The sequence below is a fragment of the Agaricus bisporus genome (genome assembly GCF_000300575.1).
Source record: "Agaricus bisporus var. bisporus H97 unplaced genomic scaffold AGABI2scaffold_13, whole genome shotgun sequence".
Lineage (NCBI taxonomy): Eukaryota > Fungi > Basidiomycota > Agaricomycetes > Agaricales > Agaricaceae > Agaricus > Agaricus bisporus.
The window spans coordinates 82,734-94,185 of NW_006267348.1; the positions used below are offsets into that span (position 1 = coordinate 82,734).

The 11,452-nt window shown below is 45.6% G+C and overlaps 3 protein-coding genes across 3 annotated transcripts; 1 reads left to right on the forward strand and 2 right to left on the reverse strand.

Moving 5' to 3' along the window:
* Positions 1 to 1,048: 1,048 nt before the first annotated feature.
* On the reverse strand, positions 1,049 to 5,528 carry AGABI2DRAFT_56468 (hypothetical protein; the record flags this gene model as incomplete). The annotated part of the gene is made up of 4 exons (XM_006456288.1): positions 1,049 to 1,080; positions 5,270 to 5,312; positions 5,362 to 5,381; positions 5,432 to 5,528. Coding segments are annotated over 4 exons (192 nt in total), but the record flags the coding sequence as incomplete, so codon positions are not given.
* A 1,290-nt stretch (positions 5,529 to 6,818) lies between these two features.
* On the forward strand, positions 6,819 to 7,756 carry AGABI2DRAFT_195510 (hypothetical protein). Its single transcript, XM_006456289.1, has 5 exons — positions 6,819 to 7,045; positions 7,109 to 7,143; positions 7,207 to 7,271; positions 7,327 to 7,454; positions 7,507 to 7,756. The coding sequence occupies exons 1-5, from the start codon at positions 6,827 to 6,829 to the stop codon at positions 7,600 to 7,602; spliced, it is 543 nt and encodes a 180-aa protein (XP_006456352.1). The 5' UTR covers positions 6,819 to 6,826; the 3' UTR covers positions 7,603 to 7,756.
* Positions 7,757 to 9,186: 1,430 nt separating this feature from the next.
* AGABI2DRAFT_122258 (hypothetical protein) lies at positions 9,187 to 10,627 on the reverse strand (the record flags this gene model as incomplete). Its single annotated transcript, XM_006456290.1, has 3 exons — positions 9,187 to 10,137; positions 10,192 to 10,412; positions 10,474 to 10,627. The coding sequence occupies 3 exons, from the start codon at positions 10,625 to 10,627 to the stop codon at positions 9,187 to 9,189; spliced, it is 1,326 nt and encodes a 441-aa protein (XP_006456353.1).
* Positions 10,628 to 11,452: the final 825 nt, after the last annotated feature.

An 11,452-nucleotide genomic window follows, 5' to 3' on the forward strand; every position in this document is an offset into this window, starting at 1 on the left:
CTATAGAGCCAAAACCCACGTTTCGGGGTCTCCTCGCTAGAATTGAGGAATCGAGTATGGCGTTGACGAGCCGCTTTGCGCAAGTTGAGGGTTATTCGAGACATCATTGCAACGGTGATTCTGGGGATTTAAAATTTTTATGAGCGGTCAACATGGTATGATTTATTGATCATGACGTTCACTAGTCCACTTACAATTGTTCTGTCCTGTAAAAGGCAGTGCGAAGAAGTTCAGGTGAGTGTCGGTCATGTAGGAGGTTGATGTCACTCACTGAGCCGCAATCTGCCTTATCCCTTCCGGAGATTTGATTAACATTGTCGTTAACACTAGGGTCACTGCGAGGATGACACTCGAGGAACCATCGATACGATAGAAAATTCATAGATAATCCAAGTACTAACGTGTAGTATAGCAAGCCATCTTCAAAGAGACGCCGGATGATAGTTGAAGTGTTGGTAGCGTTACGCAGTGGGGGTATTGTCCTGTACAAAGTGAGGGCGAATACGACGGTGTCATACATGAGAGGAATCCAAGCCGATGCTGGCCCAAGTACTGCAATCCCAGGCTTCTCGTTATCAAATACATTACTGCACGCTGTATGACCAGTTCAGGTAATGGCAAGCCAGAATCAAAACGCAGAACTCACAAGTCACTCCAGATTTCGGATTGTGGATCACCTCTATGATACGATGCGATGCATAAGGGGTAGCTCGAATTGGACAATGACTTACGATGCGCAAAAATTATGAGCCATAAATTGACGATAGTCTCAATGATGAGAATGAGGGACAAGATGATTGTTATATAGGTCTTAGTACGACCAGAGTAAATCGCACGTATGCGAAGCAACATCATGAGGCCGACGACTTCAACGGCCAGTGCCACGGTAACGGCCTCATACCTTATGAAGCGGCCACACCTAGTTGGTATAAGCGAAGTAAGTCAATACTGATATAAAGGAATAATTTCTCCTTACACCTAGATGAGTAGAAAAAGAAACAGTTAGGGATTCAGACTGGCTTCCAAGGCTGGATGTAGATGTCAAACGCACTTCAGCTGTCCACACGGGGGATATGAAGGCTATCAAGTGAGGTATCAGGCGTCGATTCTCTGGGATCAGGTTGGATTCTAAATACTCTGCGTACCATGGAGATTGATGATGAAGTTCAGAGGAGTGAAATATCGATTCTATCCGGAGTGTTAGAGGAAAGCCTGTTATCATTGAAACCACCGCACGAATAAGAAGAGGTAGATGACTGGTGGACGATTTCAGTAGTCCCCACACACAGGCTGGCATTCTATACTTACATATACCCTTTTTTCCCTTCCAGATGTACTCCACTTCTTCTACGAAGGTATCTATATGATCCCAAACGAGGGCTGTGAAACTCGCAACGCCGATATACTAGAGCGCTTGTGAACCGAAGTCCCCAAAGAAATAAAGTACACCGATAACGCACGTTAGTCAGTAATCTGAGCAACAGCGGGTTAGTGAGTGCAAGTTGGAAGAAACAAGATGCGCTTACGCTCCACTTGCATCATCGACGACTGAGGGGTACTGTGGCATATTTCAGAGCGAAAGTTAAACACGGAATGAAAGTATAATGTTTGGCCAATGACAAGCTCAGCAGATATCTTACATATATATATACTTCTTGGCTGGTGGAGAATCTGCCAAAGAAACGTTCCGATCATGATGCTATACCTTGAACAACCGCCGGCCGTAATGTCAACTCTTTCGTTGACGTCCTTTGAAGAGTCCAGTAATCTTAGCGATTTGAGTTTGATAACAAACCCAGACCGCTGTTGACTCGCATCGACATGACCACAAGTGGAATTTCATCGGCACCTCATTGCTAGCGTCTATTCTTCGTTCACATAACCATCGAGTTAGTGGGGCGTGACTGGATACATTGTTGATCTAAATGGAGCGTCGTAAATTTATCCAGCGCTGTAGGTGTTTAAGGGTCTCATTAGTGCTTCCCTACTCCCGTCGCCGATGTCGCCTCGGCATCCGTGATGTCTATTATAAGTACCAGCGGCGAACAGGTTTTAATATAGATGGTCTTATGCCCACCTCTTTCCGTGTGAGTGAAGTCGTGTCCGCCCTCAATCTCTAAAGCCCTCAAATTCTAATACCTTTTGTACTGGCTGATTATGTACAGCAAGTTGTTAAAAATCTGAAGCGACAGTGAGAGAAGAAATTCGAGAACTGGGAGAGGATATGAAGTTGAAGGGACGTACACACTATGTTTAATCTTCAGCGTTCCCTTTCATATATGGATTTTGGCCGATAGCCGATGATTCATGAAAGACCGAGCAAAAAAGAGCACGGTTCGATTCGGAGTTTTCTGAGTGATGATCGTGTGAAAGCGCAACTTCATCATGATCAGCAACAAACACGTCACAATTCCATTTGCATTCCAAACCACCTCTATCGTGCGATCCTTCTGGTCCGCTAGTCAACATCACACCTCTTTACCCAGCCTAATGGAATCTTGGCTAGCCAACGTACGGGATAGAAGTTTTATTGCCTTCCAACTTCGACTCGGATCGCACCGCTTACAGACGAGTCGGGCCCCTATAACCCTAGGTCCTCAAAAGCCTCAATCCCAACCTTGATTTAAAATCGGATTTTTTCTTATGGGCTGTCAATTGTGATCCTCAATATTCTAACCTCAATGTGGGACGCTCGAAGGTAAAGTGAGGACCTCATGAAAGCTTATCCCTTTGATCTCAGTGTACATGTCCTAGTCAAAATATCGCCGGTGTCTAATCCAATTTCCGTTGAAAAAAACCGGTGACTAGTAAGACGACGTTCGAACGGATCCCGATCATTTTATCGATGCTTTGGTGCTTATCATTACCGTTCTACAACTTTTCTCACTGAAGCTCCACTGCCTGTGAGCGAAATACTTCTCTAATCGGCATTTGTGCATAGTCATCAGCCCGGAGATCTCCTAGAGCGCCCCGAGAGGAGTGATATTCATCGCTGCCACCAGTTCGATTCCTGCACGAAATTAGATCAACATTGCTGTCTGCAATATTTATACAGCGACAAGGCGGCGGTCATCCTGAAGAAACCCGCTAAAGAAAATTGAGGTGTACGGTGGATTTTGCAGTGCTGGTATTTTCTTGAGCTCGCAGGTTTCGCGTGGAATGGGCATACAGTCGCCGCGGACACACTCGCAACGTGCGCTGCTAAACCACATAGTTGGACGAGTCGGAACAGCTGAAGACTCTCCCGAGAGCCGGTCTTATTTCTCCACGTACATGCGGTGAACACTTCGTAGTTCACAAGTTAATATTGTATATATAGTAACATCCGATATACTGGAAAATTCAAGAAACCCCATGGTTCAGTGACATCATCCGATTGGGGATATCGATGCTTAAAATTCATGGGAATGTCTGTACTGTACTCCCGAAATTCCAAGCACACGATGAGATATCAGAATCGCTGACCATTCGCTGACCCAATGTGGCGTTAACCTGAAGTCGTGGGATTGTCGACAAGAAGGTTTTATTACACTAAGAATAAGTAGCTAGTCATTCTATCCATTAGCTTATCATATACTTTGGGAAAAATCGAGATGAGTACCCGATGATTGCTACCCCTCGAATAGGGCAGTTGAAGGGTAGAAGAGAAGTATCCATCTACCATTCAAAGTCATTGCGACCATGATGCCCCCTGCCCTGCTCTAACTCCGGCACCTGTATCCTGATTTCGATCTTGTATTAAAGCGCAGATCCGAAGCTTGTACTGGAAGACCATAAGATCGACATTTCGTTTCAAGTGTGATATCTTGCACCTTATAATACCACCAAGTTCAAAGTGGGAGTAATATAGATTTACGCTTTCGAGGAGCCGGGTGAACACTTTTTTAATAGCCATGTCCTAGTCGCATCATAAGAGTAATCATCAGAATCATTCAATCAATGATCAAAAAAGATTTGGACATACTTGGATATCATGATGAATGTGGCACATCAAAAGAACCCCCTCTTACTCCAACGGCCGTTTGTGACAGAACCGCATTACGGCCAAACCTTATGTCGCTTATATTTCCATCGACTGTGATGGAATTAAGGTGCGCGTGTGTAGTGGACAACCAAGGGTCTTTTGTACGACGCAATCCCGGGAATAATCGATGAAACCAAAACCAAAACCCGTGTTCCGGAGTATCCTCACTAGAATCGGTGAACCGAAGGTGGCCTTTATGGGCGGCTTTGCGTAAGTTGAGAGTTATTCGAGACATCATGGCTACGGTGATCCTGAGGATTTAATGACTGATCAGTATGTCAACATGGAATGTTCACCACTCCACGTACAATTGTTCTGTCCTGAAAAAGATTAGAAGCAGATTAGGTGAGTGTCCGATTATGAAGGAGGTTGATGGCACTTACTGTGCCGCAATTTGCCTTATACCCTGAGGAGATTTGATTAACATTATCGTTAGCACCAGAGTCACTGCGAGGATGACACTTGAAGAATCATCAATACAATAGAAAATTCGCAGATAATCAGGAAGCTTACGAGTAGTACAGCAAGCCATCCCCAAAGAGACGCTCAATGATATTTGATGTGCTGGGATCATTGCGAAGGGGAGGTATTGTCCGGTACAAAGTAAGAGCAAATACGATGGTGTCGTACACGAGGGGAATCCACGCTGATGCCGGTCCCAGTATTTTTACTCCTGGCTTCTCGATATCGAACACAACGCTGCATGCTGTAATCCAAATTGCGTCTAGCTAACTCAAGGCAATAGGCAAGAGAAAAAAGACTCACAAGTCGCACCGGATTGGGGATTGTGGATAACCTCTATAATAACACGCGTGATATGGATAATCGGAAGGGAGGAAACACCGACTTACGATGTGAATATGATATGAGCCAGATATTGATAGCAGTCTCGATGATGAGAATTGTGGACAGCAGAATGGTGATATAGGTCTTAGTCCGACCAGAGTAGATGGCACGTATCCGAAGTAACATCATAACGCCAACGACCTCGACCGCCAGTGCCACTGTGAAACCCTCATACTTGATGAACCGAGCACAACTGAGGAGCGTAAGCGAAATGGGCCACCGCATAAATTGAGTTTCCCTTACACCTAGGCAGGTAATATACAAAGAAAGAAGTTAGAGGAGCCTGGCAAATGTTCTGAGCAAAATATTGAACGCACTTCAGATGACCATATGGGAGAAATAAATGCTATCATCTGAGATTTAGCCAACGATGATCGAGCCAATCTCGATTGAGCGCACCATGGAGGTTCACGATGAAACCGAGAGGAGTGAAATAACGGTTCTGTCACACATGTTAGATTAGGGTAACTCATCATCAGAGCTGAGCGCACGAAAAAGAAGAGGTAAATGACTGAAATAATATTTGAGTAGACGGCACATAGTCTGGTATTCCAGACTCACAAGCACCCTTTCGACCCTTCCAGATATACTCCACTTCGTCGGCGAATGTGTCTATGTGATCCCAGACGAGGGCTGTGAAACTCGCAACACCGATATACTAAGACACTGGTGAACCCGAGTCCGCGAAGCACGGTGGCACGCCCGACGTACGTTGGTAAGTAACCTGAGGCATGAGACCAGTTAGTGAGTGCTGGTTGGTAGGATAAATGGGCATACGCTTCCCGGGCATCATCAATGGCGGGGGGATACTCTGGCATACCGAGGGACACGTACGAAGGAAGGTGGAAAGAACAACACGGAAGTGAGTGTCATATTATATATAGATAGCGGGCTTGGTGGAGAAGAGGCTGCCAGGGTTTTTGAAGTTATTTTATTGGCAAACTTCTTTTAATGATACCAGGGCATGGACGGGTCGTATCCCCTTCGGCTCGAAATGTCCTATTGTTACGCTCGTGCTCAAAGCCCCTTCAACGGTTTGGGTTAAGCGTCAAACAGAAATGCGGCCGCTGTGGACTCAGTAAGTCAACTTGAACGCGTGTGGTGTCATTTGGGTGTGTAATATCCAGTGGAGTGTGATTGGATACTTCCCAGCTTCTTGTTGAACAAACATCGATGGATGCAGTTACTCACCTGTTTTTAGATCATGATCATTCCGCTCCCATCGTGCATTGACATGTCACATTACCTGATTATCTTGACAGTGACCTATCCGTCCCCATCAAAACTACTTCAGTTTGCCTTTATGAATTGGATGTAGCTTGGGCGTAGCTACCTAAGGATGAATCGATAGAGATCACTTGATTTTCCATGAACAGCAGAAAGCGCTTTAGCCGAATGAATTTGAACCGACGTCATGCCCAGTCAATTCAAGAAAGACGTCGTAAGCAGATTGTTTTGAATCTTGAAAGTGACTGTCTCTCTTACAGGTCAACCTAGAGTTTTGACTAGGCAATGGTTCTACCTTCAAGGTTCATGAAGAAATTTGTTTGACTGTCACCGCTTAAAAAGGCAATGAGATCATTGAGACGAGGGCTGTAGTAGATGGCATTGAGTGGCTGAGACCGCACCTGAAAACGTATTTTAGGGCTTGATCATGATTGTGATGTTGGCCGGACATCACAATATAAATCCTGAGTAGGTTTTCTCGAGTTGTTCAAATGGTTTGATGCAATGTTCATTGTTTACTATCACCGAACTGGTCCGGGAGGGGGCAAGTCTGGGGCAAGTGACGGCACTCCCGGGACGAACCGGCTTTTCCATATTTCCGTCCGGTACTAACAGGGGCTAGGGGCAAATGCCACGCAAATGCCACGGCATTGGCAGTACCACACGTGAAGTGATATAGATCTCATTTATAATAATAACGGGCGTTAATCGATTCTTCTACCCAAAACCATGCGAGCTTATTACTACGACAACCTACCTGGAGACCAACGTCTTCCACATGACTGCGTTCCTTCCAAACCCGTATCCAAAGAGACTCTCGATTCTATCAATGTCAAATACTGGACTATCCCAGTCGAGGGTTACGAAACCAAGATAGACGCTATCGCCAAAGAGCGAAACTACAAGAACAGGGATCAGATCAATGTTTCAAAGGCGGCAATGGGTGACGTGAATCCGTTTTTTTGTCTCGAAGTATACGCTTTACGCTTACCTAAATTGTGATCGACGTAGATTTATGAAGAAAAGCTAAAAGGTTTCTTTGCGGAGTGCGTACTTTCATGGACGATAATGGACCATTGATCGTGAGATAATATATCTGCTTTGCTTAGACACATGCACGAGGATGAAGAAATCAGATACATCCTCGAGGGAAATGGATTCTTCGATGTTCGTGGTGAGTCCCTTTTTGAACGTAGTCCTAGATTCGGTTCTGATTAGATCGTTGACAGAAACTCCTTCGGACGCTTGGATCCGTCTCGCTGTTGAGCCTGGAGATCTTCTAGTCGTCCCTGCTGGTATCTATCACCGATTCACCCTTGGTGAAAACAATTTCATCAGAGCGCTACGTTTGTTCCAGGTGCGCGATGGTTTTTTTCTTCCCCTTGCACATTTTCAACGTCGCTTTCCAGGACGAACCCAAGTGGGTTCCACATAATCGCAGTGAGACGACGGATATCAACCCTTCCCGGGTCAATTATCTCAAAACTATCGGCGTTGGAGCATGATGAACTCAAGTGGCATGGGAGGAAGAGATATCGAGAGAATCGAAACCCCTTCAAGCTATGTTATTATAAATATGACTGACTTGATTGAAACTTCGAGATGTGACTATCCTATGATTAGTGCTGGCATAGGTACATCGCACTCTAAGACGGACTGGTAATTTTTACCAGTGATTTAACAAAATCAACTACCAGCACATGGCATGTCTTTGCTCAGAATCACGCTCTTTGTCAAGTTGAATCGAGATTAATGGTTAGCCGATTAACCGAACCGCTATAAAAAATACGACCATCAGAACAAGTATAGCGATGTGTGGATGAGGTGGGGGGAGTGGGAGTGGTCAAGCATCTTACCGTTGATTTGTCCAAGGCTGGAATCACTCCACTGGCAATTTTAGATGAGAGAAATGGAGAATGATGATCATCGTCAACCTTAGATAGGATAATGGTCTAGGGATGGCGCCTGATGACGCTTCATCTCCAACATATCATTTATAGCAGTGTCCCATCTGGACAAACACTCTCAAGCGTTCACTTGGATATTTATATACGAAAGAGGTGCTGGGAGAAGAGAGTATTTACTAGTATTTCTTACCAACAGTTTGTTTTCCGTGACCGACCTTGTTCCCGAGTCTATTTGTTTCCACTCAAGCCTGGTGCATAAGCACGCTTCCGGCAGAAAATTTGACTCTGATTTTGAAAGATAAAAAGAAACATTTATTGGACAGGCAGGAACCCAGAAACAAGACAACAATGTGACCAAAGTCGCGTCCATGATAGACACTATTGAGCATAAAGTATAGACGACGTGGCAGCGACGCAAATTCGCATGCGCTGATTTTAATCACGGTCGCCCGAGATCCATGGAGCAGACAGAGTTATAACATATATACATGAGAAAAAACGGACCTCACCGATTATAATATTTAGAAACGGGGGTTGAAGGTGAAGTAAACTCACACGAAATTAAAGCATTGGGGTACATAAGTCGCGATGAATATCATTGAGGGAATTCAAAGGGTAAAAAATACGTACAACTTCCATTCCAATGGCAATGAACATCAACTGTCAGATAGGATGGTGATCGTGATTCAATGCAAGATGTGTGGCTGCTCTTATGATAGCGGGCTTATGATCGCAGAGGTAGAAGTTTATAATTAGGATATCGAGGCAAATGTGCGTAACATGTGACAGAATACTGATGAGTCTGCTGCAGTAGTTGTTAGGGAATGACACATGATGGCAATGAAAATGTAATCTTCACTAGCCGAAGTCTGAGTTCGTAGACCGTGGCATTGCTTGATGTAGGATGGGAGGCTGCCCGATGTTGGACCCACCGGAGTTTATAGACCTGGCGAGGTCCAGGTGACGATCGAACAGAATTTCGACCCTAGGATCAACGAAAAATGTCCATTGAATACAAAACAAAACCTAAAACCCGGGAAAACAAAGATATAACAATGGAATTGGGATACAAAAAAACAAACTGGGACTTGAAAAACAACGACAACAATATCGAGTAGAGAGAGGGATTTGATAAGTAGCTAATCTAATAAAAATATCCGTTTTAATCTAAACACAAGCAAGTCAATAATTTCGTGGCGATGATGCAGGCGGCCCATTATGAGATCCACGACCATGCTCATGGAAAAAATGTTCTGATTGCAGAGGCTGCGGATAAAGAGAAGAAGGATAATATGCAGAACCGCCGGCAAAATACGGACTCCGCGGCATGTATTGTTGGGAAATGCTAGATGAGGGCATGTAAATGAAGTCCTGATTGGGTGGGATTTGACCTGGTGAAGGATGTTGACTGGGATACAAAGTCGGGGTTTGCACGTTCATCTCAGAATAGTTCGTAGGACCAACAGAATATTGGTATGATTGCTCCATAGATGAGGGCCAGAACGCTTGAGGTGGGGACCGAGTAGAATAATACCTAGGAACAGTACTAGTTACACGTGAACGAGAAGCGGTAGATGTGCGAGACCGCGATGGAAGCGGGACTGATCGTAAAGGTCGAACTGGAGGAGGACTTTGGACCGAACGCCTTGAAGGAGACTCGGAGGTTGTGAACTCAGCGAATGGCTCTTGGAACGGCGAGGTCAAAAAAGCTTGAGATGGTGACGACCGCGAAGAATAATTGACATGGGCAAACGTATCAGCCTGTTGTGAACGACGCGGGAAGGGAAGCGGTTGAAGTAGACGGATTGAGGACCTTGAGGGTGTTGTCGAAGCTCTCGTGACATCATGCGGCGGTGCTTGTACAAAAGAATCCAAATATGACGATTCCGAGGTGTGGCTGTAGCTGTCGGTTGAGGAAACTAAATCGACAGGTGTACCACGATGCACGAATTGCGAGGAAGGCGGAGGGGGCGGGAGGGGGCGGGAACGAGGTCCCTGTGGTCGTGGTCGCCGGACACCAACATCTCTGCCAGGGTGGCGATTATGATGGGCTGGTGTATGGGACTGTGGAAGTGTGGGCGCTTCAGTGGGCCGGGATATCGTTGCCACATCGGGGTCGACCGGTAAAGATGCCTGAAAAAGATAATTGAATTTGACGAACGTCAGCACCGGGGGTGAAGGACGTACTACACGTGTTTGTAAGTCTGCTGGTGTTGTGAATCCGGGCATGGCACCCAACCTGCTTGTTAGAGGTGACAACATATCATGTCCGTCGCGAGACACGGGGGGTACGGCTGGAGACGAGGAACTTTCATGTTCATCTACAGATGTTGGTGGACTGGATCGGCGACTTTGACGAGAGGATAGGGAAGACGACTCGCTCGATGAAGGAGAGGGAGGACGAGTGCCTGTGTTTGTAGACCTGACGAGTTGATATCATGATGTATGGGCTGAATGTTAGAGACGTACGTGGTCTGGAGCTGCGAGAACTTCGCTTATGTCGATAATAGTCCCTGGTACGAGGATCAGCGCTGCTGCTGATCATAGTAACATGCTGCGCGTGGCCGTAATTTCCACCCGTAATCGAACACTGGTATGCTCCTTTGAAGTTGAGGGTAGCCATGAGAGGGATCGACAGACAAACGATCCACTAGCCATAGCCCGCCTTCGTATATAAACGAGCGCACAGCCAAGCCCAACGTAAAGCGACACCGACTCCCGTATTAATATTCTTGAATTACGTTATACTTCACAGCATTCTCATTGATGTGGGTCGAGAGTCTGTTGCGACTTTCTCCTGCCCTTTGCCCTACTGCAAGTGCTGCGGCCACGGCTAAGTAGAGGTGAGAGAAACAGTCATTTTCTGATTTGCACCGCGGCAGCGCTCATCTGTAAGTAGCTGCGTAACGGTTAAACGTTAAACAACCGCGATGGCTTGACGATTATCCGCAGCGTCTGGAAACATAGAAATAAAATCCAGATGGTAGTCCGGGTCTTTGCCAGAGAAGCCGTTAACTAAATCGGGCTGATACATCAGCGGACCTTCAAATCCGCTTCGTTCCAGATTGAAAGACTGCTACTAAACAAGCGGGGTTTGAATCAAAATAAGATTCAGAAGATAATCTGTAGTAAGTATTCGACAATAATCAACGCTGCGGATAATCGTCCACTAATCAAACTAATCAAAGTCCAGAGGGAGAAAGTTAATATCCGAGTTTAATTGAAACCCGAGCAAGATTCAATGAGATCGGCGAGTGCTAGTCCCGCACCGGAAATTTCTTCCTCCCGTTTCAAATTGAAGGTGCATTGTGTTCTCGGTGGCTTCCCACTGGCACCCTATTGAAACGAATTACTAGCCCACGGGAAAGGGAAGGTAGGCAATGTCTCATCCATTTTCACTGCTCGTTGCCATACACATTGAAAATTGAATACACTCAACAGCTTGTTG

Excerpts from the sequence above, each read along its gene's own strand:
- AGABI2DRAFT_195510 (XM_006456289.1), top strand. The coding sequence starts at position 6,827 with ATGCGAGCTTATTACTACGACAACCTACCTGGAGACCAACGTCTTCCA. Across the intron at positions 7,046-7,108 it reads CAAAGGCGGCAATGGGTGAC|ATTTATGAAGAAAAGCTAAA; the intron begins GTGAATCCGTTT and ends TGATCGACGTAG. Across the intron at positions 7,144-7,206 it reads CTAAAAGGTTTCTTTGCGGA|ACACATGCACGAGGATGAAG; the intron begins GTGCGTACTTTC and ends TGCTTTGCTTAG.